This window comes from Ranitomeya imitator, chromosome 1 (assembly GCF_032444005.1).
Source record: "Ranitomeya imitator isolate aRanImi1 chromosome 1, aRanImi1.pri, whole genome shotgun sequence".
Lineage (NCBI taxonomy): Eukaryota > Metazoa > Chordata > Amphibia > Anura > Dendrobatidae > Ranitomeya > Ranitomeya imitator.
In genome coordinates, this window is record NC_091282.1 from 696,228,339 (window position 1) to 696,251,273 (window position 22,935).

At 45.3% G+C, this 22,935-nt stretch overlaps 1 protein-coding gene across 2 annotated transcripts in view; it reads left to right on the forward strand.

Moving 5' to 3' along the window:
- Positions 1-22,935, forward strand: part of CDAN1 (codanin 1) — a 218,573-nt gene that overhangs the window by 31,582 nt on the left and 164,056 nt on the right. For both annotated transcript variants that reach the window (XM_069730898.1, XM_069730906.1), the window contains exons 3-5: positions 16,311-16,520; positions 16,955-17,136; positions 20,878-20,997. In XM_069730898.1, the coding sequence (XP_069586999.1) occupies positions 16,311-16,520; positions 16,955-17,136; positions 20,878-20,997 (512 nt within the window). The remainder of the gene's footprint in view (positions 1-16,310; positions 16,521-16,954; positions 17,137-20,877; positions 20,998-22,935) is intronic.

A 22,935-nucleotide genomic window follows, 5' to 3' on the forward strand; every position in this document is an offset into this window, starting at 1 on the left:
TCGGCGGTATGATGATAAAGCATTGTATTTTGCCTCTGTTTTTATTATTTTATGGTGTGCACTGAAGGGGGGGTTAACCAGTGGGATAGTGTTATAGAGCGGGTCGTTGTGGATGCGGCGATATCAAATATTCTATTGGTTTTTTTTTATTTACATAAATGTGTTTATTGGAATTTTTATTTCTTTATTTAGGCATTTAAAAAAATATATTTTTACACTTAGGAATTTTTATTTTTTATTTTTTAAATATTTTTTTTTACATTATCCCAGTATGGGACATAACTATTTAATGTCGGATCGCTCCCAGGAGGCGCTCGCAAGCCACCTTCCCTCCAGGATCTGGAGGGAAGGACCTCGTGGCCATCTTGGTGCTGGTGCTCTCCATGGAGACCATCAGGCCAAAGCGATCGCATCCCTGCATGATGCTTCTCTATGCCGCTGTCACTACTGACAGCGGCATCAGAGGGGTTAAATGCCCGCGAACTGTGCCAGCACTGATCGTGGGCATTGCTGCAGGGTGTCCGCTGTCACATACAGCTGACACCCGCACTCGATCGCCTTGGTGCTCAGTGTGAGGTTCCAGGAACGTAGTTAGCTTGCAGTCCAGGGAATAAAGCATCTAGCAAGATGCAAATCCTCCTCCACGGGGAGGTCTAAGGCTCTTTTTGGCCTTTTCCTTGTCAAGGTCCTTTATTACTTTGCCCCCTCATTATATTAGTTACTTTTTTGGCATAGCTGGTGCGTCAGATGTTCTGATGTGATAGAGTCCTTTGTGGCTGGAGTATCTTGATGTTTTTAGGGGTTATCAACTACTGGGACAGCTCCTTCTTAAATGTTAGGCTTTATTATTTTATCAATCCTCTCTTTCTGTACCAGCCCAGTTTCAGGGGTCTTGGTACTCGCGGCTCCAGCGCTGTGATGCGGTGGAATAACACATGATGCTTGGCACCCAATAATGACTGGAGTCACTGTCTCTGCCTTCGGAGAAACTAAATATGAAGAGGAAGTCCGTGATGATCTGCAACCCTGGCTTCCTCTTCACGGTCAGTTCGTACGAAGGCGAAGACGGTGACGCCAGCCAGCCTGATTGGGCACCGGAATTTTGCTTTGAATTCTTATTCCTGCTGCTTTGCTACATTTTTCAGTCTCCATTTTCGAGGGACATCTCTTGTTTTGATCTGCACCATTTACTCTAAGGACCTGTATACTAGCTAGGCTCTCCTGCAGATTTGACTTTCTCTTTCTTCAGCTGTGTGTGTTGTAGGATGTCCCACGGTACTGTTCCCCAGTGGACAAAGTTTTTTTTTTTTTTTTTCTTTTTTGTTGGTATTTTCTGTAAAATCCATTTCTCGTTGATTACATTGGGAGACATGGATCCCCACCCTATTCTTATGTTTTACCGTCCCGGGGTAAGTTTGGATTGACTTTGGCTATGGTTCTCTTCCTGAGGTTCAGGTCATGTTGGTTCCTTGTTTACTTATTACAAAAGGTGTTATGTTTTTCTTTCATTATTTTTGCTCCTTCTGTTTTTCGCACCCCATTAAGTTGACTAGTCTCTGAGGAGACTTTGAAGCCCCCCAGGCAGAGATGACGCTTTTTTTTTTTTTATACCCGGTGTCACCTGCTAGTCGCATGGACAATAACCATAGTGCTGGGTCCCCCAATCAATTCAACGAGAAAGGGATTTGACGATGAGAACAAAATCCAATTTTTTTTGTCTGTAAAACAGCTGACAATAGTGTTTGTGCACTAGTACATTGGCTAACATTGGTCAGTTTGAGAGCATTGTACAGGTGCTTCTCACAAAAAAAGAATATCATCAAAAAGTTAATTTATTTCAGTTCTTCAATGCAAAAAGTGAAGCTCCTATATTATATAGCATCATTACAAACAGAGTGCTCTATTTCAAGTGTTTATTTCTGTTAATGTTGATGATTATGGCTTACAGCCGATGAAAACCCAAAGTCATTATCTCAGTAAATTAGAATAATTAAGAAAAATCATCTGCACAGGCTTCCTAAGCATTTGAAAAGGGGATGACTGGGGATGAGCGAGTATATTCGCAACTATTTGGTTTTCGGGGAGTAATACGGTTCTCTGAACATAGCGAGTAGTGACTCGCCTATCAATACTCTGATCTCCCGCCCTACGTGTGTGTGTATGTATATATATGTATATATATATGTATGTATATATATATATATATATATATGTGTGTATATATATGTATATATATACACCGTATATACTCGAGTATAAGCCGACCCCCCTAATTTTGCCACAAAAAACTGGGAAAACTTATTGACTCGAGTATAAGCCTAGGGTAGGAAATGCAGCAGCTACCGGTGAATTTCAAAAATAAAAATAGATGCTCCATACCGTTCATTATTGCCCCATAAGATGCTCCATATAAAGCTGTGCCACATATAATGCTGCATACCGTTCATTATTGCCCCATAGATGCTCTGTATAAAGCTGTGCCACATATAATGCTCCATGTTGTTCATTATTGCCCCATAGATGCTCTGTATAAAGCTGTGCCACATATAATGCTCCATGTTGTTCATTATTGCCCCATAGATGTGACATAGAAATCTCTGCCATATAGTGCTCTGCACCGTTCCTTATGGTCCCATAGATGCTCCATATAAAGCTGTGCCATATAGTGCTCTGCACCGTTCATTATTGCCCCATAGAAAGCTGTGCCATATAATGCTGTGCCATATAGTGCTCTGCACCGTTCATTATTGCCCCATAGAAAGCTCTGCCATATAAAACTGTTCCATATAGTGCTCTGCACTCTTCATTATTGCCCCATAGATGTGCCATAAAAAGCTGTGCTACCGGTATAATGCTGCGGCTGCTGCAATAAAAAAAACCACACATACTCACCTTTCTTGCTTGCAGCTCCTCAGCGTCCGGTCCCGGCGTCTCTGCGCACTGACTGTTCAGGCAGAGGGCGCCGCGCACACTATATGTGTCATCGCGCCCTCTGACCTGCACAGTCAGAGCGGAGAGACGCCGGGAAGATGGAGCGGCGCCCGGCGTGTGGAACGGGGACAGGTGATTATGCGATACTTACCTGCTCCCGGCGTCCCGCTCCTTCTCCAGGACAGCTGGTTTCCGGGTGCCGCAGCTTCTTCCTCTATCAGCGGTCACCTAATGAGCGGTAAGCTCATTAGAGAAATGAATATGCGGCTCCACCCCTATGGGAGTGGAGTCCATATTCATTTCTCTAATGAGCGGTCCCACGTGCCGCTGAACAGGGGAAGAACTGCGGCATCCGAAGACCGTGGGACGGCAGGGGGAGCGCCGGGACTAGGTAAGTATGCCTCAGACCTCTCTCCCCCTCACCCGCCGACCCGACCGCCGACCGTGACTCGAGTATAAGCCGAGAGGGGCACTTTCAACCCAAAAATTTGGGCTGAAAAATCTCGGCTTATACTCGAGTATATACGGTGTAATATATATAGATAGATTATATATATATATATATATTGATAGATAGATATATAGATATATATGTATATATATGTGTGTGTGTGTGTGTGTATATGTATATATATATATATATATATATATATATATATATATATATATATATATATATATATATATATATATATATATATATATACATACACACACACACACACACATATCTATCCATTTTTTATATATATAAAAAAAAAAATAAGAAAAGCAGCACAAAAAATAAAGAAAAAAGTGGACTTTATTGCCTGAACGGCGTGGCAACGTTTCGGATACAACAATCCTTTTTCAAGCAGTGAATACACTGCAGTATTCACTGCTTGAAAAAGGATTGTTGTATCCGAAACGTTGCCACACCGTTCAGGCAATAAAGTCCACTTTTTTCTTTATTTTTTGTGCTGCTTTTCTTATTTTTTTCATATTGTTGGAAGCCATTGGATTACTGGCTGGGAAAGCTTTGCACTACATTAAGGTATTCCGTAGATGCTGTTCCAATTTTTATATATATATATATATATATATATATTTATATATATATATATATATATATATATATATATATATATACACACAAACACTTAAAGGCCACTGTCACCCCCTCCAGCCGTTCTAAACTAAAAGAGCCACCTTGTGCAGCAGTAATGCTGCATTCTAATAAAGTGGCTCTGTTAGTTTTTGGTGCATTTATTCCCAAAGTAAAGCATTTTATAACTTCTCCAAAATACCTGTCTTTAGCCAGGGAGGCAGGTCCTCACTCCCCTGCTTGAAACGCCACACTGCCGTCACTCAAATCTTCAGGGGCGCCGCCCCCTCCGCGCTGTTTCGCATGAAATCCGGCTCCTGCGCTGTGTAGTACTGTCTGGTGCAGGCGCAGTGAGCTCTGGCCGTCTGACGTCACAGCCAGGCTTGCAGACTGGGAATCCCAGTCTCGCAGTGTGCTATGCATTATGCACAGTGCGGGGCTGGGATTCATATGCAGGGCGGCCGCACAGGCGCAGTCTGCAAGCTTGGCTGTGACGTCAGACGACCAGAGCTCACTGCGCCTGCACCAGACAGTACTATACAGCGCAGGCGCCGGATTTCATGCGAGAACAGCGCGGAGGGGGCGGCGCCCCTGAAGATCTGAGTGACGGTGTGGCTTAGGGTGCCAACCTCCGCTGCCAGGCAGGGGTCAGTACAGTGGACCCTTAGGGCATAACAGGACATGCTATTAAGCTATTTTTCCCTATGGTAATTTATGTACATTTGCTGCTTTATCTCCAATTTTGGAATAATTTTTAACTTTATTAAATGTTATATTTTAGGGACCCTTGGTTCTTTTGGTTTTTGTGCCCGCCAGAGGTAGCCTGACTGCCATTAGGTACCGAGATGAGATCCTCAGACCCCTTGTGAGACTATATGCAGGTGCGGTTGGCCCTGGGTTCCTCCTAATGCAGGACAATGCCAGACCTCATGTGGCTGGAGTGTGGCAGCAGTTCCTGCAAGTTGAAGGCATTGAAGCTATGGACTGGCCCACCCGTTCCCAAGACCTGAATCCGATTGAACACATGTGGGACATCATGTCTCGCACCATCCACCAACGTCACGTTGCACTACAGACTGTCCAGGAGTTGGCAGATGCTTTAGTCCAGGTCTGGGAGGAGATCTCTCAAGAGACCATCCGCCGCCTCATCAGGAGCATGCCCAGGCGAAGGGGAGGTCATACAGGCACGTCGAGGCCACACACACTACTGAGCATCATTTTCTTGTCTTGAGGTATTTCTCCAGTCACCTTCCACAACAGCAGTATCAGAGGATGTCTCCCCACCCTAATGGGGGACAGGAAACAGAAGAGGTTAAATACCCTCCCCTTCCTGCAACCACCAGTGATTTTCCTGTCCCCTATGGGGAATGAAGAGGTCCGGGATAGGCCGGCGATCGGGAGCACTTCTTACCCTTTTATGCCGGGCAGCCGAGGTCGGGGGCTCCGCTCTCCTCCGGTGGCTGCTCTCGTCTCCACAGCTCTTGCGTGACTCGGGACCCCCTTTCCCGCCCTTACTGCGCCTCATCGTGGGGTAAAGCAGGGCGGTGACGTGCGGCCGGGGTCCTCCTGTGGCTCCTTGGCATCTTCATCCCGCTTTCCTGCTGGATCCAGCGTCACGCGTGCATCGGAAGTGACGTCGGCCCGAACTTCCATTTTGTTACTGTGCGTTTCACGCTGGAGCATGCGCGCGCATAGGCCGGCGTTTTCCGGAGCAAGCAGTAATTGGGGCGTCCTCTTGGGAGTTCCCCCCTTCTGACCACAGGGAGGAAGAGCACTCAACTTACGCTGGGACCTCGATATTTTAAAATCCTGGTCTGGGGATGCTTCCAGGTAAGGCCCATTTGTCTGAGTTCCTTTGTGACTGTCACAGACTGATCTATGGACGGCGATAAACCCTTACTCTGCTTCTGCAGAGCCCAGCGTTCACCCTCCTACTGTAAGTAGCGGATGTGGTCCCTTACTGTCCAGGGTATAACCTTATGGTGACTTAGTATACCTTTCTCTCTTTTAGCGAGACAAGGTCCCTGCCCCTAAAAAGGATAAGGTGCCCAGCCGCAAGTGTGGTATATGTGCCTCCAGACTTCCTTCTGCATATTAGAAGGAACTCTGTCAACCTTGCACGGACGACGTATTATGTACCGAACAGCCCTCTCTCCTGGACAGCATAAAGACCCTCATAAAACAAGAGGTTCAATCCTCTCTGACTACTCTTTCCCAGACCCAGACCCCGATACCACAACCACCTCCTCCTGAGAAGAGGAAAATGGCTCCTGTGGAATCGGACTCTGACTCTGGCGAGATCCGTACCTCTGGTTCGAAGGACATTGGGAGAATGAGGGTTCCACTCCCACTCCTGAAAAAAAAAAACAAAACCTTTTTTCTTCCGATGATATGGAAGAGCTGATTAGTATGGTGAAAGGCACCATGGGGGTAGAGGAGGAAGTGAAACAGTCCGTACAGGACGAAATTTTCAGGCACCTAGAGACCAAAAAGGGTTTCCCATACATGGAAATATTGAGAACCTTATCCTTCATGAGTGGGGCCTCCCTGGAATAGGACTTAGTGTCCCTTCAGAGTTAAGAATCCACTTCCCGAGGGAAGGTGATTGTTCCTTATGGGAGTTCCCCAAGGTAGATGTGCAGGTGTCCAGGGTCTATAGAAGGACTGCTCTTCCTTTCGAAGACTCTTCCCAGCTCAAGGATTCCATGGATCGTAGAATCGAGAGCTTGTTAAGGGAATCCTGGGACACCTCCACTAATCTACTAAAAATGAATGTCGCCTGTACGTGTGTCGCCAGGTCTGTACTCCACTGGCTTAACACGTTAGAAAATCACCTTACCCAGGCTTCTAGGGAGGAGATACTGGACTCTCTTCCCCTACTCCAGAAAGCAACGGGATTCCTGGCGGATTCCTCGGCTGAGTCCATCCGTGTACCAGCAAGATCAGCAGTCCTCTCCAATTCATACAGGAGAGCACTATGGCTTAAATCATGAGGGGTGACCATACCTCTAAAACTAAGCTCTGTGGTATTCCCTTTCAGGGACTCTATGTATTTGGCCTGGCCCTTGCCGAAATTTTAGACAAGGCTACGGATAAAAAGAAATCTCTTCCACAGCAGAAAAACTCTAGGAAACTGTTTTTCGACTCTCCCATGACCAATCTTCCCAGAGAGAGTACAGGGGGAAAGGTAAAACAGGACAATGGAGCTACCCAAAAGGGGGTAAGGATAGAAATATCCTTGTCCCCCAACATCAGCAGACTCCTGATAAACAGTGACTGCGCTCCTGTCGGGGGTCGACTCTCGGATTTTCTCGCCCAGTGGCAAAACATCTCCACAAATCGGTGGGTACTCCAAACCTTACGGGACGGATTGAGGTTAGAATTCGAGAGTCCTCCCCCTCAGCATCTGACAGTTACCTACCTACAGTTTCCACAACTGCGAGAGTCCTTGATGTTAGATCTGCAGGATCTTCTTCACGCAAACGTGATTTCCCTTGTACCTCATCCAGAGATAGGGGAAGGCCACTATTCTCTCCTATTTTTGGTGTAAAAAAAATCTGGAAAACACAGGATTATCATAAACCTGAAACCTCTGAACCGTGTAATCAAACACAGGAGATTCAAAATGGAATCGGTAAAGTCAGCAATCCCGCTCATTGGACAGGATTGGGTGATGGCTACGGTAAACCTGAGGGACGCCTATTATCATGTGCTTGGAGTGTTTTCCAAGATTACGGAGGCGGTGACCTTTATCCGACTACAAGGAATTTCCATCATCTCACATTTAGACGACTTTCTCATTGTCGCTCCTTCCATCCCTCGTCTGAACCGGGATGTGATGAAAGTCCTGGAAATTTTGGAATCCCTGGGGTAGATCCCGAATTTGGAAAAATCAAATCTCCATCCTTCACCAAGGGAGAAATTCCTTGGAGTTCTTCTGGACTCGGTGAAAGGAACATCCTTTTTGCCCAGAGAACGTCAGCTCGACCTCATCCACAGGATCTCCAGATTCAGAGACCAGAAGACACCAACCTTAAAAGACTCAATGTCAATTCTGGGATCACTGATGTGGTGCATTCAAGCAGTCTCCTGGGCTCAGGCCTATACAAGAGTCCTTCAGTCCCATGTCCTGCTGTACTCAAGAAAATGCTGAAATGCACTAACCAGTAAAATTCCTCTTCTTGGTCATGTGAAATTCTCTCTCTTATGGGGGCTAAACCACAGAAATCTCCAGCGGGGAGTCAGCTGGGATCAACTTCCTCTGAGGATACTCCCCTCAGACGCCAGTCAGAAAGGCTGGGGCACTGTGGTGGAAGAGTCTCACTTCCAGGGGTTATGGCCCCCACACATCAGGGCCAGCAGCTCGAACATGACAGAGCTGAAAGCGGTAGAGGAAGCGCTAAAAGCTGTATCGCTCCTCATCCAAGGACACCAGGTGCATGTCTTTTCAGACAATATGACCACAGTGGCCTATCTCCGGGACCAGGGAGGCACGAAATTCGCCAACCTGATATCGACCTCTGCAAGGATTTTTTCCGGGGCAGAAAAACATCTGTTGTCCATAACAGCAGTACATCTGAAGGGATTGGACAGTACCCAAGCAGATTTTCTCAACAGAAAGGATGTCCACCCAGGATAATGGTGCCTAAACCAGGAGGTTCTTGTCCCTGGTATCAAAATGAGGGAGTCCCAAGGTGCACCTGTTCCGTCAATGGTCAAACAAAAGGGCAAGGACCTACTTCTCCCTCAGGTCCGAGTACGATGCACAGGGGATAGATGCCTTTTCACATCCTTGGAAATTCAACCTGGCATATGCCTTCCCAGCAATTCCATTGTTAGCAAAGATGCCACCAAAAATCCGATCAGATCGAGTCACCACGATTCTGATTGCGCCCATGTGGCCAGCAAGAAACTGGTACAGCGCATTGATGATTATGGCTCTGGAAGGTCCACTTCCTCTGCCCCAGGAGGTCAATCTTCTTGAACAAGGTCCCCTATTACATCCAGGTTTACACAGATTGAACCTTGCGGCCTGGTTACTGAAGCCAAAATTCTAAAAGCCAGGAGCCTCTCAGATGGGGTAATACAAACTCTCCAAAAGAGTAGGAAACCAGTAACCAATGTTATTTATGGCAAAGTTTTGAAATTGTTTTCATCCTGGTGTTTCCTGAACACACCTGACCCTTTCCATCCTAATATTGCACAAATTTTAGTGTTTGGACTTGGGAGTCACGCCTAGTACACTAAAAGTACAGGTCTTAGCTCTTGGTTCCTTTTCGATCAGGATTCAGCTGCCCATCGCTGGGTTAAACGCTTCATGACTTCTACGGCTAGAATTCGTCCTAGACTTCGTCCTAAGCTCCCCCTTGGGACTTGAATCTGGTTCTTAATAGTTTAACACAGGATCCGCTCGATCCTCTCCTATCTTTGGATATAAAAAAACCTGACCCTTAAAACTTTTTCTAGTATCGATTTCTACCGCTAGGCGTGTAGGAGAACTTCAGGCCCTATTAATACAAGAGCCCTATTTAACTATCACTATGGATAGCATTCCTTCGGTTAGATCCCTCCTTTATGCCTGAGGTAGTCTCAGACTTCCATAGAGGCCAGGATATCGTGCTACCGTAATTCTGTCCAAATCCCTCCAGTGCAAAGGGATGCACCCTGGATGTTCGCAGAGTGGTCCTCTTTACCTCCAGCAAACTGAAAGCTGTAGGATTGACCAGAACTTATTTATCCAGTTCTCAGGACAGAATAAGGGCAAACAGGCAGGCTAAGAGTACGATTGCTAACTGTATCGAGCAAGCCATCTGCCAAGTATATACATCACTGAATTTTTCACCTCCTGTATCACTGAAAGCCCACTCAACTCGTTCTGTATCAACGTCAGGGGCAGAATGTAGGAACACATCCTCCGAGTAGACATGTAGAGTCGACACCTGGTCGTCGGTCCACACATTTCACCAGGCACTGCAGACTATTTTTCAATTGGGTCTTATCATTCGGCAGACGAGTTCTGCAGGCTGTTGTCCCTCCCTTAGAAATTAATTGTTGGTATTACTCCGAAACTGCTGTCGTGGAAGGTGACTGGAGAAAATAGAATTAGACTTACCGGCAATTCGGTTTCTAGGAACCTTCCACGACAGCACTAATTTCTCTCCCTATCTGATATTCTTATTGGATGATTCCTGCACTTGAGTGGTAACTATACATGCTACTGTGTCCAGAAAAAACACTGGTGGTTTCGGGAAGGGGAGGGTATTTAACATGTTCTGTTTCCTGTCCCCCATTAGGGCGGGGAGCCATCCCCCGATACTGCTGTCGTGGAAGGTTTCTGGAAACCGAATTACCGGTAAGTCTAATTCTATTTTCCACTGAAGTTGGATCAGCCTGTAACTTCATTTTCCACTTTGATTTTGAGCATCATTCCAACTCCAGACCTCCGTTGGATTTTAGTTAATCATTTCCGTTAATCATTTTTAGGTTTTATTTTTCTCAACACATTCCACTATGTAATGAATACAGATTTACTACTGGAATATTTCATAGTGATATCTAGGATGTGGGATTTGTGTTCCCTTTATTTTTTTGAGCTATGTATGTATAGATCGATATCGTTATATTGCATAGAAATATAGATAGAAGAATAGCCTTAATTCATTTGTCGGCTACTGTAAAATCAATGCAGGAGCCGACAGGATAGGAGACATGGCTTACAGACAGTAAATCCATGCAGAATAGTTTGATATATAGATGTGACCAATACAATTAGTACAGTGTGTTTGCAAATTATGGGACTTGCATGTATTTAATAAAATAATCTTTTCAGAGAAAAAAATGGCGTGGGCTCCCGCAAAATTTTCTGCACCAGACAGGGACAGCCAGTGTTAATACCCATGGATCTTCCCAGGCTATGACTCTCAGCCCACAGCTGTATGTTTAGCCTTTACTGGCTATTAAAATAGTGGGACCCCCCAAAAAAGATGTGGGGCCTATAATTAGTAGCCAGAAAAGGCTATGCAGATAGCTGCGGGCTGATATTCATAGCCTAGGTAGGGACTATGCTTATTGCCTCCCCCGCTACAAACACCAGCTCACAGCCGCCCCAGAAATGGCACATCTGTTCAGGCACTTAGCCTCTCTCTTCCCACTGCCCTGCAGCAGTGGCATATGGGCTAATAGGGGGTTAATGTCACCTTTTGTATTGTGAGGTGACATCAAGCCGCCTTAGTAATGGCGAGGTGTTAATAAGACATCTATCCATTACTAATCCTATAGTTAATGGGTTAATAAAAACACAATCAGAAAAGTCTTTTAATGAAATGAAACAATAAACAGTTTGCCATCTTTATTGCTCTCCTAATCCATGTGAAGCCCTCGATCTCCTGTAAATAAATAAAAAAACAATATACCATACCTGTCCGGCATTCAGTCCCACAGCGTAATCAATATCTGTATTTACAGTTTACAACCAGGAGTGGGTGCTAATGCAACCGCCTTGGCTGTAAACCACTGATGAATGAATGAGAAGCTGCTGGTGGCTTCATCAGTGACTAGTGCTGACGTCACTGATGCTGCGCACCCTCACAGTCTGACCGGTCCAGAAGGCAGTCATTGACTCACTTCACAAGGAGGGTAAGCCACAAAAGGTCATTGCTTAAGAATCTGGCTGTTCAGAGTGCTGTATCCAAGCATATAAATGGAACGTTGAGTGGAAGGGAAAAGTGTGGTAGAAAAAGGTGCACAAGCAACCGGGATAACCACAACCTTGAAATGATTAAGAAAAGGCCATTCAAAATTTGGGGGAGATTCACAAGTAGTGGACTGCTGCTGGAGTCATTGCATCCAAAGCCACCACACACGGACGTATCCAGGACATGGGCTACAAGTGTCTCATTCCTTGTGTCAAGCCACTCATGACCAATAGACAACGCCAGAAGAGTCTTACCTGGGCCAAGGAGAAAAAGAACTGGACTGAGGCTCAGTGGTCCAAGGTGGTGTTTTCAGATGAAAGTAAATTTTGCATTTCATTTGGAAATTAAGGTCCCAGAGTCTGGAGGAAGAGTGGAGAGGCACACAATCCAAGCTACTCGAGGTCTAGTGTGAAGTTTCCACAGTCAGTGTTGGTTTGGGGAGCCATGTCATCTGCTGGTGTAGGTCCACTGTGTTTTATCAAGACCAAAGTCAGCGCAGCCGTCTACCAGGAAATTTTAGAGCACTTCATGCTTCCTTCTGCCGACAAGCTTTTTGGAAATGGAAATTTAGTAGTGATGAGCGAGTATACTCTTTACTCGGGTTTTCCCCTAGCACACTTCGGTGTTCTGAGTATTTGTTAGCGCTCGGAGATTTAGTTTTCGTCCCCTCCGCTGCATGATTTGCGGCTGCTGGACAGCTTGAATACATGTGGGGATTCCCTAGCAGCCAGGCAACCCTCACATCTACTCAGGCTGGCTATCAGCCGTAAATCATGCGGCTGAGTCAACAAAAACTAAATCTACAAGCACTCACAAATACTCGGAGACCACCCGAGTGTGCTCAGGAGAACCCGAACTACGAGTATACTCGCTCATCACTAAAATTATACACTCTAGCAGGACTTGGCACATGTCCACACTACGAAAAGTATCGATACCTGGTTTACAAACAACAGCTTCACTGTACTTGATTGGCCAGCAGACTCGCCTAACCTTAACCCCGTAGAGCAGAGGTCCCCAACGTTTCTGAACTTGAGAGCCACATCCAGCCTTGAGAGAGAGTCGCGAGCCACATTCAGCTCTCGCCCCCCTCACAATAGTGGCAACCACAGCCCCATTACAGGCATAATGGTAACCAAAGCTCTTCCATAAAAAAAATCACCCCAAAGCAGTATACGAAGATCCAGGGGTTCCCACAATACCCCCATTCAGTTTTCTCCTATAAAGCACTCCCAGCACACTGTCACATCTAGCTTCAAGCACCTCTTACAGGTGGTGTCATCTTGTCTCCAGCCTACCATACTTAAATCATCTCAAAATCCCTAAGACCAGTATAGGTGCATCCAGATCTGCTCTTCTGTACAGGACTGCCCACAAAATTCACCATTTTCAGATGTGCTCTTCATACCTGTTTTACCTGGCGATAATGCACCAAGCTGACAGACAGCCTCGAGCCACAATTCATGGGACCACGAGCCACATGTGGCTCCCGAGCTACAGGTTGAGGACCCTTGCTGTAGAGAATCTAGAAGGTATTGTCAAGACGAAGATGAGACACCAGACCCAACAATGCAGACGAGCTGAAGGCTGCTATCAAAGCAACCTGGGCTTCCATAACCCCTCAGCAGTGCCACAGGCTGATCGCCTCCATGCCACAGTGCATTGATGCAGTAATTGATACAAAAGGAGCCACGTCCAAGTATTGAGTGCATTTACTGAACGTACATTTCAGTAGGCCAACATTTTGTATTTTAATATCATTTTTTAAACTGGTGTTATAAAGTATTCTAATTTACTGAGATAATGACTTTTGGGTTTTCATTTGCTTTAAGCCATAATCATCAACATTAACAGAAATAAACACTTGAAGTAGATCACGGTTTGTAATGACTATATGAGTTTCACTTTTGTATTGAAGAACTGAAATAAATTAACTTTTTGATATTCTAATTTTGTGAGAAGCGCCTGTATGTTCTCCCCATGTTTGCATGGGTTTGCTTTCCTCCCACACTCCTAAGACATACTGATAGGAAATGTAGGTTGTGAACCCCAGTGTGATCAATGATGATTTCTGTAAAGTGCTGTGTGGTTAACGGCACTGTATAAGCAAGTAAATATACCTGGCCTTACTGTGTGACCATTAAATGCACACTTTGCTCATGTCTACCTAGCCTTAACCCCACAGGGATGCATAACATACCATGTCTTACATCAGTAGGTAGAAAGCTGAAATAGGTAATTGCGACTCACTGGGGAATAATTCCTTGTAACGTGGATGCTGCATCCTCATTTATGTAACATTTTTATACACATTAACGGAATCATCCATTATGGCAGCACTGTATCTTGTAAATGGTTTTGTGTATGATCCATCCTGCCTTGTAGAGTAGATCTATGAGGGGGTGTTATGCAAAATTATTTTAGTCACCATGTGATTTCTGTTTTTACTTGTGGTTTCAAAGCTTTGTTACTTAATTTACTACTATACAGTGCCTACTATAGATACTGCTCAAAAAATTAAAGGGAACACTAAAATACCACATCCTAGATATCACTGAATGAAATATTAACAGTTGTAAATCTTTATTCATTACATATTCGAATGCGCTGAGAAGAAAAAACATAAATATGTTCAATGTAAATCAAAATTAGTATCCCATGGAGGTTTGGATTTGGAATGATAATTAAAGTGGAAAATCAAATTACAGGCAGATTCAACTTCAGTGGAAAAGCCTCAAGACAAAAAAATGATTCTCAGTAGTGTGTGTGGCCTCCATGTGCTTGTATAATCTCCCTACAATGCCTGTGCATGGTTCTCATGAGGCGGCAGATGTTCTCCTTAGGGATCTCCTCCCAGACCTGGATTAAAGTATCAGTCAACTCCTGGACTTTCTGTGGCGCAATGTGACGTTGGTGGATGGAGCGAGACGTGATGTTCAAGATATGCTCGATTGGATTCAGGTCTGGGGAACGAGCAGGTCGGTCCCGATCAATGCCTTCATCATGCAGGACCTGCTGACACACTGCTGCAACATAAAACATAGCATTGTCATGCATCAGAAGGAACCCAAGGACCACTGTACCAGCACATGGTCTCACAATGGGTCTGAGGATTTCATCCCGGTACCTAATGGTAGCCAAGGTACCTCTGATGAGCACATGGAGGGCTGTGTGGTCCTCCAAAGAAATGCCTCCCTACACTGTTGCTGACCCAGTGCCAAACCTCGGTCATGCTGGAGGATGTTGCAGGCAGCAGAAAGTTCTCCACGGTGTGTCCAGACTCTGTCACATCTGTCATATGTGCTCAGTGTGAACCTGCTCTCATCCTTGAAGCGCACAGGGCACCAATATTGAATCTGCCAATCTTGGTGTTCTTTGGCAATTGCCCTGTACAGTGTTGGTCTGTAAGCACCACAGCCATTTGTGGACATCGGGCCCTCCGACTACATTCAGGAAGTCTGTTTTTGACAGTTTGAACAGACACAAGCATGTTAGTGGCCTGCTGGAGGTCATTTTGCAGGGCTCTAGCGCTGCTCCTCCTTGCACAAAGGAGGAGGTAGTGGTCCTGCTGCTGGGTTGTTGCCCTCCTACGGTCCCCTTCACATCTCCTGGTGTACTGGCCTGTCTCCTGGTATCTGCTCCGTGCTCTGGACACTGTATTGACAGACACAGCTACACTTCTTGCCACAGCTCGCATTGATGTGCTATCCTGGATGAGCGCCACTACCTGAACTGTTTCTGTGCGTTGTACAGTAGACAGTGCCTCATGCTAATGTACCTTTAGGGGTGAGAGCAATTATAAAATGTAAAAGCAACCAAAACAGCCAAAAACTGAGTGAGAAATGGTCCATGGTCACAGTCGGCAGACCCAGGTTGTCTTGCTAATTACCTATCATTTCTACCTGTTGTCTGTTCCATTTGCACAACAGCAGGAGACATTGATTCACAATCGGTGTTTCATAACTGGATAGGTTGATTTCACTGAAGTGCGATTGACTTTCAGTTATATTTTTTGCGTTCCCTTTATTCTTTGAGCAGTGTATATTGTACTCAGCTATGTGAGATTACAGTAACTGGCCTGTGTGTAGCAAGAGTAATCCACTGTTTCCTCTTTCTCTGGATACCTGATTAGATGTTTTCTTAGGATGAAATGGAAACTGTCATCATGTTTTTGCTTCCCCATCTGAGAGCAGCTTGATGTTGAGACAGAGGCCCTGATTCCAGCAATGTGTCACTTACTGTTCTGCATGCTGCAGTTAAGATAATTTCTCTGCCGTAGATCTGACAGCTTTCTGACTTTTGAGCCTGTATAACTCCATCCACAACATTAGCATCTTTATGTGTATGGGCAGGAAGCTGTGGGTGGGGGTGTGGTCAGACTCCCTGACAGCAGGTTTACTAGTCCTCTAATGATTTCCTGCTGATAAAAGCAGTGATTTTGTCAAAACTGCATCAAAAAGCCCAATAAGTGACATTTCTGGAATTAGTCTCTTGCCGTACATCATGCTGCTCTCAAATTAGGTAGCAAAAACCTGGTGACAGATTTCTTTTACGTAATACGAGTCTTAAGTTTAACATTGACATTTTTTTGCTTTGCTCAGTAAACCAAAACCTTCACGAAGAATCAATCCTACACCAATCAATGACGTGCATAACAAGTCACAGCTTTGTTTTACCTCCACTCCGATCGCACCATCGAATATGGGGCACAGTCGCGCAGGAATGGACGTGTTTACCAGCGTTCAGGAAGGTGTCTGCACCCCTTATACTGGAAGCTTATGCGAAGAGCGGGAGATACTGCGCAAAGAAAGGTAGCTGCACTGTATGATTTCCATAAAGGATTCGCTTACACTAAGACATTGGTCTGACAATTATGCTTATTGGAATCTCACACTGAATATGGAGTATCAAGTCCAATCTCCAGGCAGCAAGTCATAGCGCGTGAGAGCTAAACAAATTGTTAAAATGTTTTTTTTGTTTTTTTTAAAATAATTCAATATAACGTTTCATTATAATTAGTATGATTAGGATAGACTGTTAATGCGTGATTGTGAGGATCTGACTTCTGGACTTAGGAGTCCTGTGTGCTGCCATGATGATTAGTGTAAGCCATCTTGTGTGTGGAAGGCTTTCAGTCATTGAGGGAGTGGACTGGTAATCAAAGGAATGGGTGGCATTTTTTCAAGCATTAAATAGCTAGTTTTATAATCTTAACAATTGTTTTTTCCTCATTTTAATATCCTAGGCATAAACTACTGCAGCAAACTTCATCTCCAGTTGTATTAGATCCAGTCACTCCTACCAAACAGAGTTACAGCAGAAACCTAAGTGTTTCTGCCGATATTGTGTCATCTGCCGATCCTGACAAAGTGTCCAGTAAAAACCATCTGAAGGTCATTGCTGAGCTTTATTCCGCTTGCATTACAGGTACTCTTCTCTTCGTTCCATTACCATCTGTTTTCTTACCCAATTTATGTGATGTAAAGATATATTTCCATGACAGACCATTATGGCATAACGACAGAATATGCCATGAATTTCTCAGATGTAGGTCTTGTTTCACCCATATTGTAGATGCAGGTTCCATTGCACCCATATTGAGACAGTCTGTCCCCCGATTCCCAATCTGCCAAGCAGGGAACATATAGAAAAATGGCCCAGGCGTCTTTTGTAACTCCCATAGCACAGAATTATAAAGCGGTGATAAACTACGCATCTTTCTTCACCAGCGAGCCTCTGAGTTTTCGGGTAGCAGTTACTGCCCTTTCGCTGCTGCCATAACAATTTCCCTTGAAATAATGGAGACAACTGCTGACATAACAAGCTTTCTGAAGTGTGGGGCCTGCTTTCTAGATTATCAACGATGTACAACCAATGGAAGAGTAAGGCTGGTTTCACATTTGCGTTTTAAACGCAAACGCAGGTGGTGAGAAAAACGCATGTAAACGCGTGCAAACGCTGCGTTTTTGCACAAACGTGGCGTTTTGACGTGTTTACATGCGTTTTTTCCTGCGTTTGCATTTTTGAAACGCATGATGAGAAGTGTGTGACAGCTGCCAATCATCAAAATCAACTAGAAAACCTACTATAAATAGAAATAGCTAGGGTTAGGGTTAGGATCCCTTTAGGGTTAGGATCCCTAGTAACCCTAGGGACCCTAACCCTAGGGACCCTAACCCTAGGAATCCTAACCCTTAGGGTTAGGGTTAGGATCCCTTTAGGGTTAGGATCCCTAGTAACCCTAGGGATCCTAACCCTAGGGATCCTAACCCTAGGGACCCTAACCCTAGGAATCCTAACCCTTACGGTTAGGGTTAGGATCCCTTTAGGGTTAAGGTTAGGGTTTGGGGTTGGCTTATCGGTGTGTATTCTTGTCTTTCTATTGAAACGCATGTGCTTAAAAACGCATGCGTTTACATAGACAGCAATACGTTTTTTTTGCCGCAAAAGCAAAAAAAGCCGCTAGAAATTACTACATGTTGCATTTCTGCAACAAAACGCAAGCGTAGAAACGACGCATGCGTCGTCAAAACGCATGCAAAAAACGCATGCGTTGTTAATGTTAAGTATAGAAAAAAAAAGGCATGCGTTTTTTTGCGCTAAAACGCAGCGGCAAAAAACGCAAATGTGAAACCAGCCTAAGACTGCCGTTAAAATCAGACGGGGATCGCAACACACTGCTCAAACTGGTATGCATGGCCCCCTCATCCCTATTCTGGTATGCATGGCCCCCTCATCCCTATTCTGGTATGCATGGCTCCCTCATCCCTATCCTGGTATGTATGGCCCCCTCATCCCTATTCTAGTATGCATGGCCCCCTCATCCCTATTCTAGTATGCATGGCCCCCTCATCCCTATTCTGGTATGCATGGCCCCCTCATCCCTATCCTGGTATGCATGGCCCCCTCATCCCTATTCTGGCATGCATGGCCCCCTCATCCCTATTCTGGCATGCATGGCCCCCTCATCCCTATTCTGGTATGCATGGCCCCCTCATCCCTATTCTGGTATGCATGGCCGCCTCATCCCTATTCTGGTATGCATGGCCCCCTCATCCCTATTCTGGTATGCATGGCCCCCTCATCCCTATTCTGGTATGCATGGCCCCCTCATCCCTATTCTGGTATGCATGGCCCCCTCATCCCTATTCTGGTTTGCATGGCACCCTCATCCCTATTCTGGTATGCATGGCCCCTTCATCCCTATTCTGGTATGCATGGCCCCTTCATCCCTATTCTGGTATGCATGGCCCCCTCATCCCTATTCTGGTTTGCATGGCACCCTCATCCCTATTCTGGTATGCATGGCCCCTTCATCCCTATTCTGGTATGCATGGCCCCTTCATCCCTATTCTGGTATGCATGGCCCCTTCATCCCTATTCTGGTATGCATGGCCCCTTCATCCCTATTCTGGTTTGCATGGCACCCTCATCCCTATTCTGGTATGCATGGCCCCTTCATCCCTATTCTGGTATGCATGGCCCCTTCATCCCTATTCTGGTATGCATGGCCCCCTCATCCCTATTCTGGTATGCATGGCCCCCTCCCTATCCTGCCTTGCATGGCCCCGTCATCCCTATCCTGCCTTGCATGGCTTCCTCATCCCCATCCTGCCTTGCCTGGCCTCCTCATCCCCATCCTGCCTTGCATGGCCTCCTCATCCCTATCCTTTAAACGGGAGAGTTGCCGGTCAGTCCGTGCATTGCGTTGCGTTCCCTGTCTGAGTTATACAGTCTTATTCCTTCTTAATGCCATTAATTACGTAGGCATCATTTCATTCCTTTTATTGTTACCAAATTGTGCAGTAAAATCTGCCTTATGTTAAAGAATTCTCGATTAAAAGGATTGTCCAAGGGTTTAGAAAGTTAAATTCACTGCATGAAATATTTAAGATGAGCTAAGCCCACCAGCATCAGGGGCTTAACTACAGCATTCTGTAATGCGGTAGATTAGCCCCCGATGTATCCTGAAAGATGAGAAAAAGAGGTTACATTATACTCACCCAGGTACGATGGGCGTCGCGGTCCGGGGCCTCCCATCTTATGATGATGTCCTCTTCTTGTATTCACACTGCGGCTCCTGCGCAGGCAAACTTGGTCTGCCCTGTTAAGGGCAGAGCAAAGTACTGCAGTGCACAGGCGGCAGGAAAGGTCAGAGAGGCCCTGCGCACTGCAGTACTTTGCTCTGCCCTCAACAGGGCAGACAAAGTACACCTGCGCAGGAGCCGCAGCGTGAATACAAGAAGAGGACGTCATCGTAAGAAGATGGGAGGGACCGAATCGCGATGCCCATCGGACCAGAACCGGACCGGGACCGCCCCTGGGTGAGTATAATCTAACCTCTTTTTCTCATCTTTCAGGATACATCGGGGGCTTATCTACAGCATTCTGTAATGCTGTAGATAAGCCCCTTATGCTGGTGGACTTGGCTCACCTTCGATTTTTGGGGTGACAGGTTCCCTTTAAAAAAACTAAAATGACTCGCTTGGTATGTCTGTTGCCATCTCTGGCTCAATGCTGCAGTGGTCCATGCCTCTCTTTATTTTTCGGTCGTGTTGGCATGCTGTACATCCATGAGACTTTCTTCAGTGATCACATGAACATACATCAAGTCATTTCTTCAGGAAAATAAACTCCTGCAGAGCCGCAGTAGATTTGATCAGCACCTATGTAATCTGACAGGTGAATATTTGTGGTTTGTTGTTTTTTTTAATTTTTTTTTTTAACAATTCCTGCAGTGAGAGTAACTTCTCGAGGTCTCAGAAAACCTCTTTTCTACTTTCTGACTGCGAACGATGAATGTCTGCCAGTGGGGTACATGAAACATGTTGTTTAATAGCCTGATTACACATTTCCATATGCACAGATTGTCATTGTTCTCTGCAGCACATGTCCCGTTTAACCAAGACTATGTGCTGCTGAGAGCACTGCCAGCTTAAAAATGATTGCACCTGATGTGTATTTCTTGTTTATTGGGTTATTGCTACCGCTGTTTAGTCAGCCTAATAATCAGGAACAATGGCTTATAAGAAAGCTCCCAAATTATCAGCCTGTGTATATATAAAAAAAATGCATTTGTGATGCCACAATTGATAATGTTCCAGAGAGAAAACATTACTAATTGAATTTTTTTTTCTTTATTATCACCTATTTTTTTTTTTTCTACAGAAAATTTGGTGCCTAATATATTTTTGGAGTTCTTTTTTATTCTGCAATTGCTGACATCCAGGGGACCATCTGGTATTGAAGACACTAATTGTGTGCTGGAGATCACTCGAGGAATCAAAGGTATAGGACTCCAGTGTATGGCGTACATTATAATCCGAGTAGTGTATATATAAGCATCCTGTAGGTGTTATATACGAGCATTCAAGGGGATTTCCAGGCTCTAGACTTACTTCTGCAGTTACTGCATGTGCTGTATAGTCCTAATTTCATTAATGTTATATTGAGCGAAGCACAGGACTGTCTAGTTGCCAAGTGATCGCATCTAACCTAATCACGCCATGTTGTCTTTTTACCGTCCACTCGCTCTATCCAGGGGAATCATAACAGTGTGGCATTTGCACACTGCCACAATTCAGCAATCTGCAGTCACATGCAGTTAGGCCAGAAATTTGTCCAAATCTTGGAAAACCTTAGTAACTGTTAGCACATCATTATTAAGGGAGTGTCAGTAGTTTGATTGAAGCTACCAGGCTGTCATAGTAGAAATCATGTAACATTACACTTCATTATAAGTAAGGCTGGGTTCACATTGTGTTGCACGCGTCCGTTAGACGGACTACGTTACACCGCAGCATAACGCGGTGTAACGCAGTCCGTTAACGTCACCATTAATTCCTATGTCGGACGCATCGCTAGCTCACGCGCTAGTGATGTGCCGTCATTGAGTGACGGACCCTGGGATGCGGGCTACAGCTTTTCCGGGTCCGTCACCGCTAGCGCAGATAGAGCATCTGATAGCTCTATCTGCGCTGATATATCGTCCCTTGCGTTAACAGCAGCCCGTTAACGCATGTGTTGAACGGGCTGCTGTTAACGCAATGTGAACCTAGCCTTAGTGTGAGATTATACATTACCAAAATCCAATATATGAGGCAACATCTCCCTCAAGATACAGTTTAATCAGCATCCCCCATCAAACATGGGAAATCTGGAAGCAGCAACCAAAGAATAAACAAACCGTATAAAATATAATAATTTATTGAATATACATTAAAAACTAAACAAAGGGAAAATCACACAAACATCCGAGGATAGTACAAAAAACACATAGGTAACAGTGCACACATGTAATGATCAACAACAAGCACCCAGCTAACCTGATCTAATGTAAACACAACGCAAGGAATAGAAACTACTTAATGCCAGAATCATATAAAGTGACAATGCATATGTGCAAAAAAGGCAAGATAATGTAGGCATCAGTGCCACACGTTCACATAGAAACTGCTCAATGTCAGGATCCTGATGATAAAGTGGCCATGCATGTGCAAATTAATCCTACTAATAAAGTGGCAATTCATGTGCAAACTGAACCTATCTAACCGTCAGAATCAGGTAACTGATACAATGTAACGTAACTTACATGTGGCGTTAAACCTTGTGTGTACTCCCTCGGGCACCCCGACAGCGCCGTTTCGCCATGTAGCTTCCTCAACAGGGGGCGTACGCTACATGGCGAAACGGCGCTGTCTGGGTGCCCGAGGGAGTACACACGAGGTTTAACGGCACATGTACTGTAAGTTACGTTACATTGTATCAGTTACCTGATTCTGACGGTTAGATAGGTTCAGTTTGCACATGCATTGCCACTTTATTAGTAGGATTAATTTGCACATGCATGGCCACTTTATCATCAGGATCCTGACATTGAGAAGTTTCTATGTGAACGTGTGGCACTGATGCCTACATTATCTTGCCGTTTCTCAGTCGCCCATGACAGCACTACCAGAGAGAGGGGATCCGCCCTTCAGGGACAGGAAACCTACAGGATAAAAGGGCGGTACCTCTACCCTGCATCAGTTTGGTTTCCTGTCCCTGACGGGGAACCTTCTCGGACGGTACCTGTCATGACTGACCGGAATGTGAGGACTAACCTGGCGAAGATCCTGAGCCGGCCAGTCCGGGTTCTGGCAGCGGGGAGGCCCCTGCCACGGCTGGTCCGGTATCCGAAGCCGCCACGGCTTCGACCGAGGGGTCTGGAAGCGTGAGCGGGGGGAA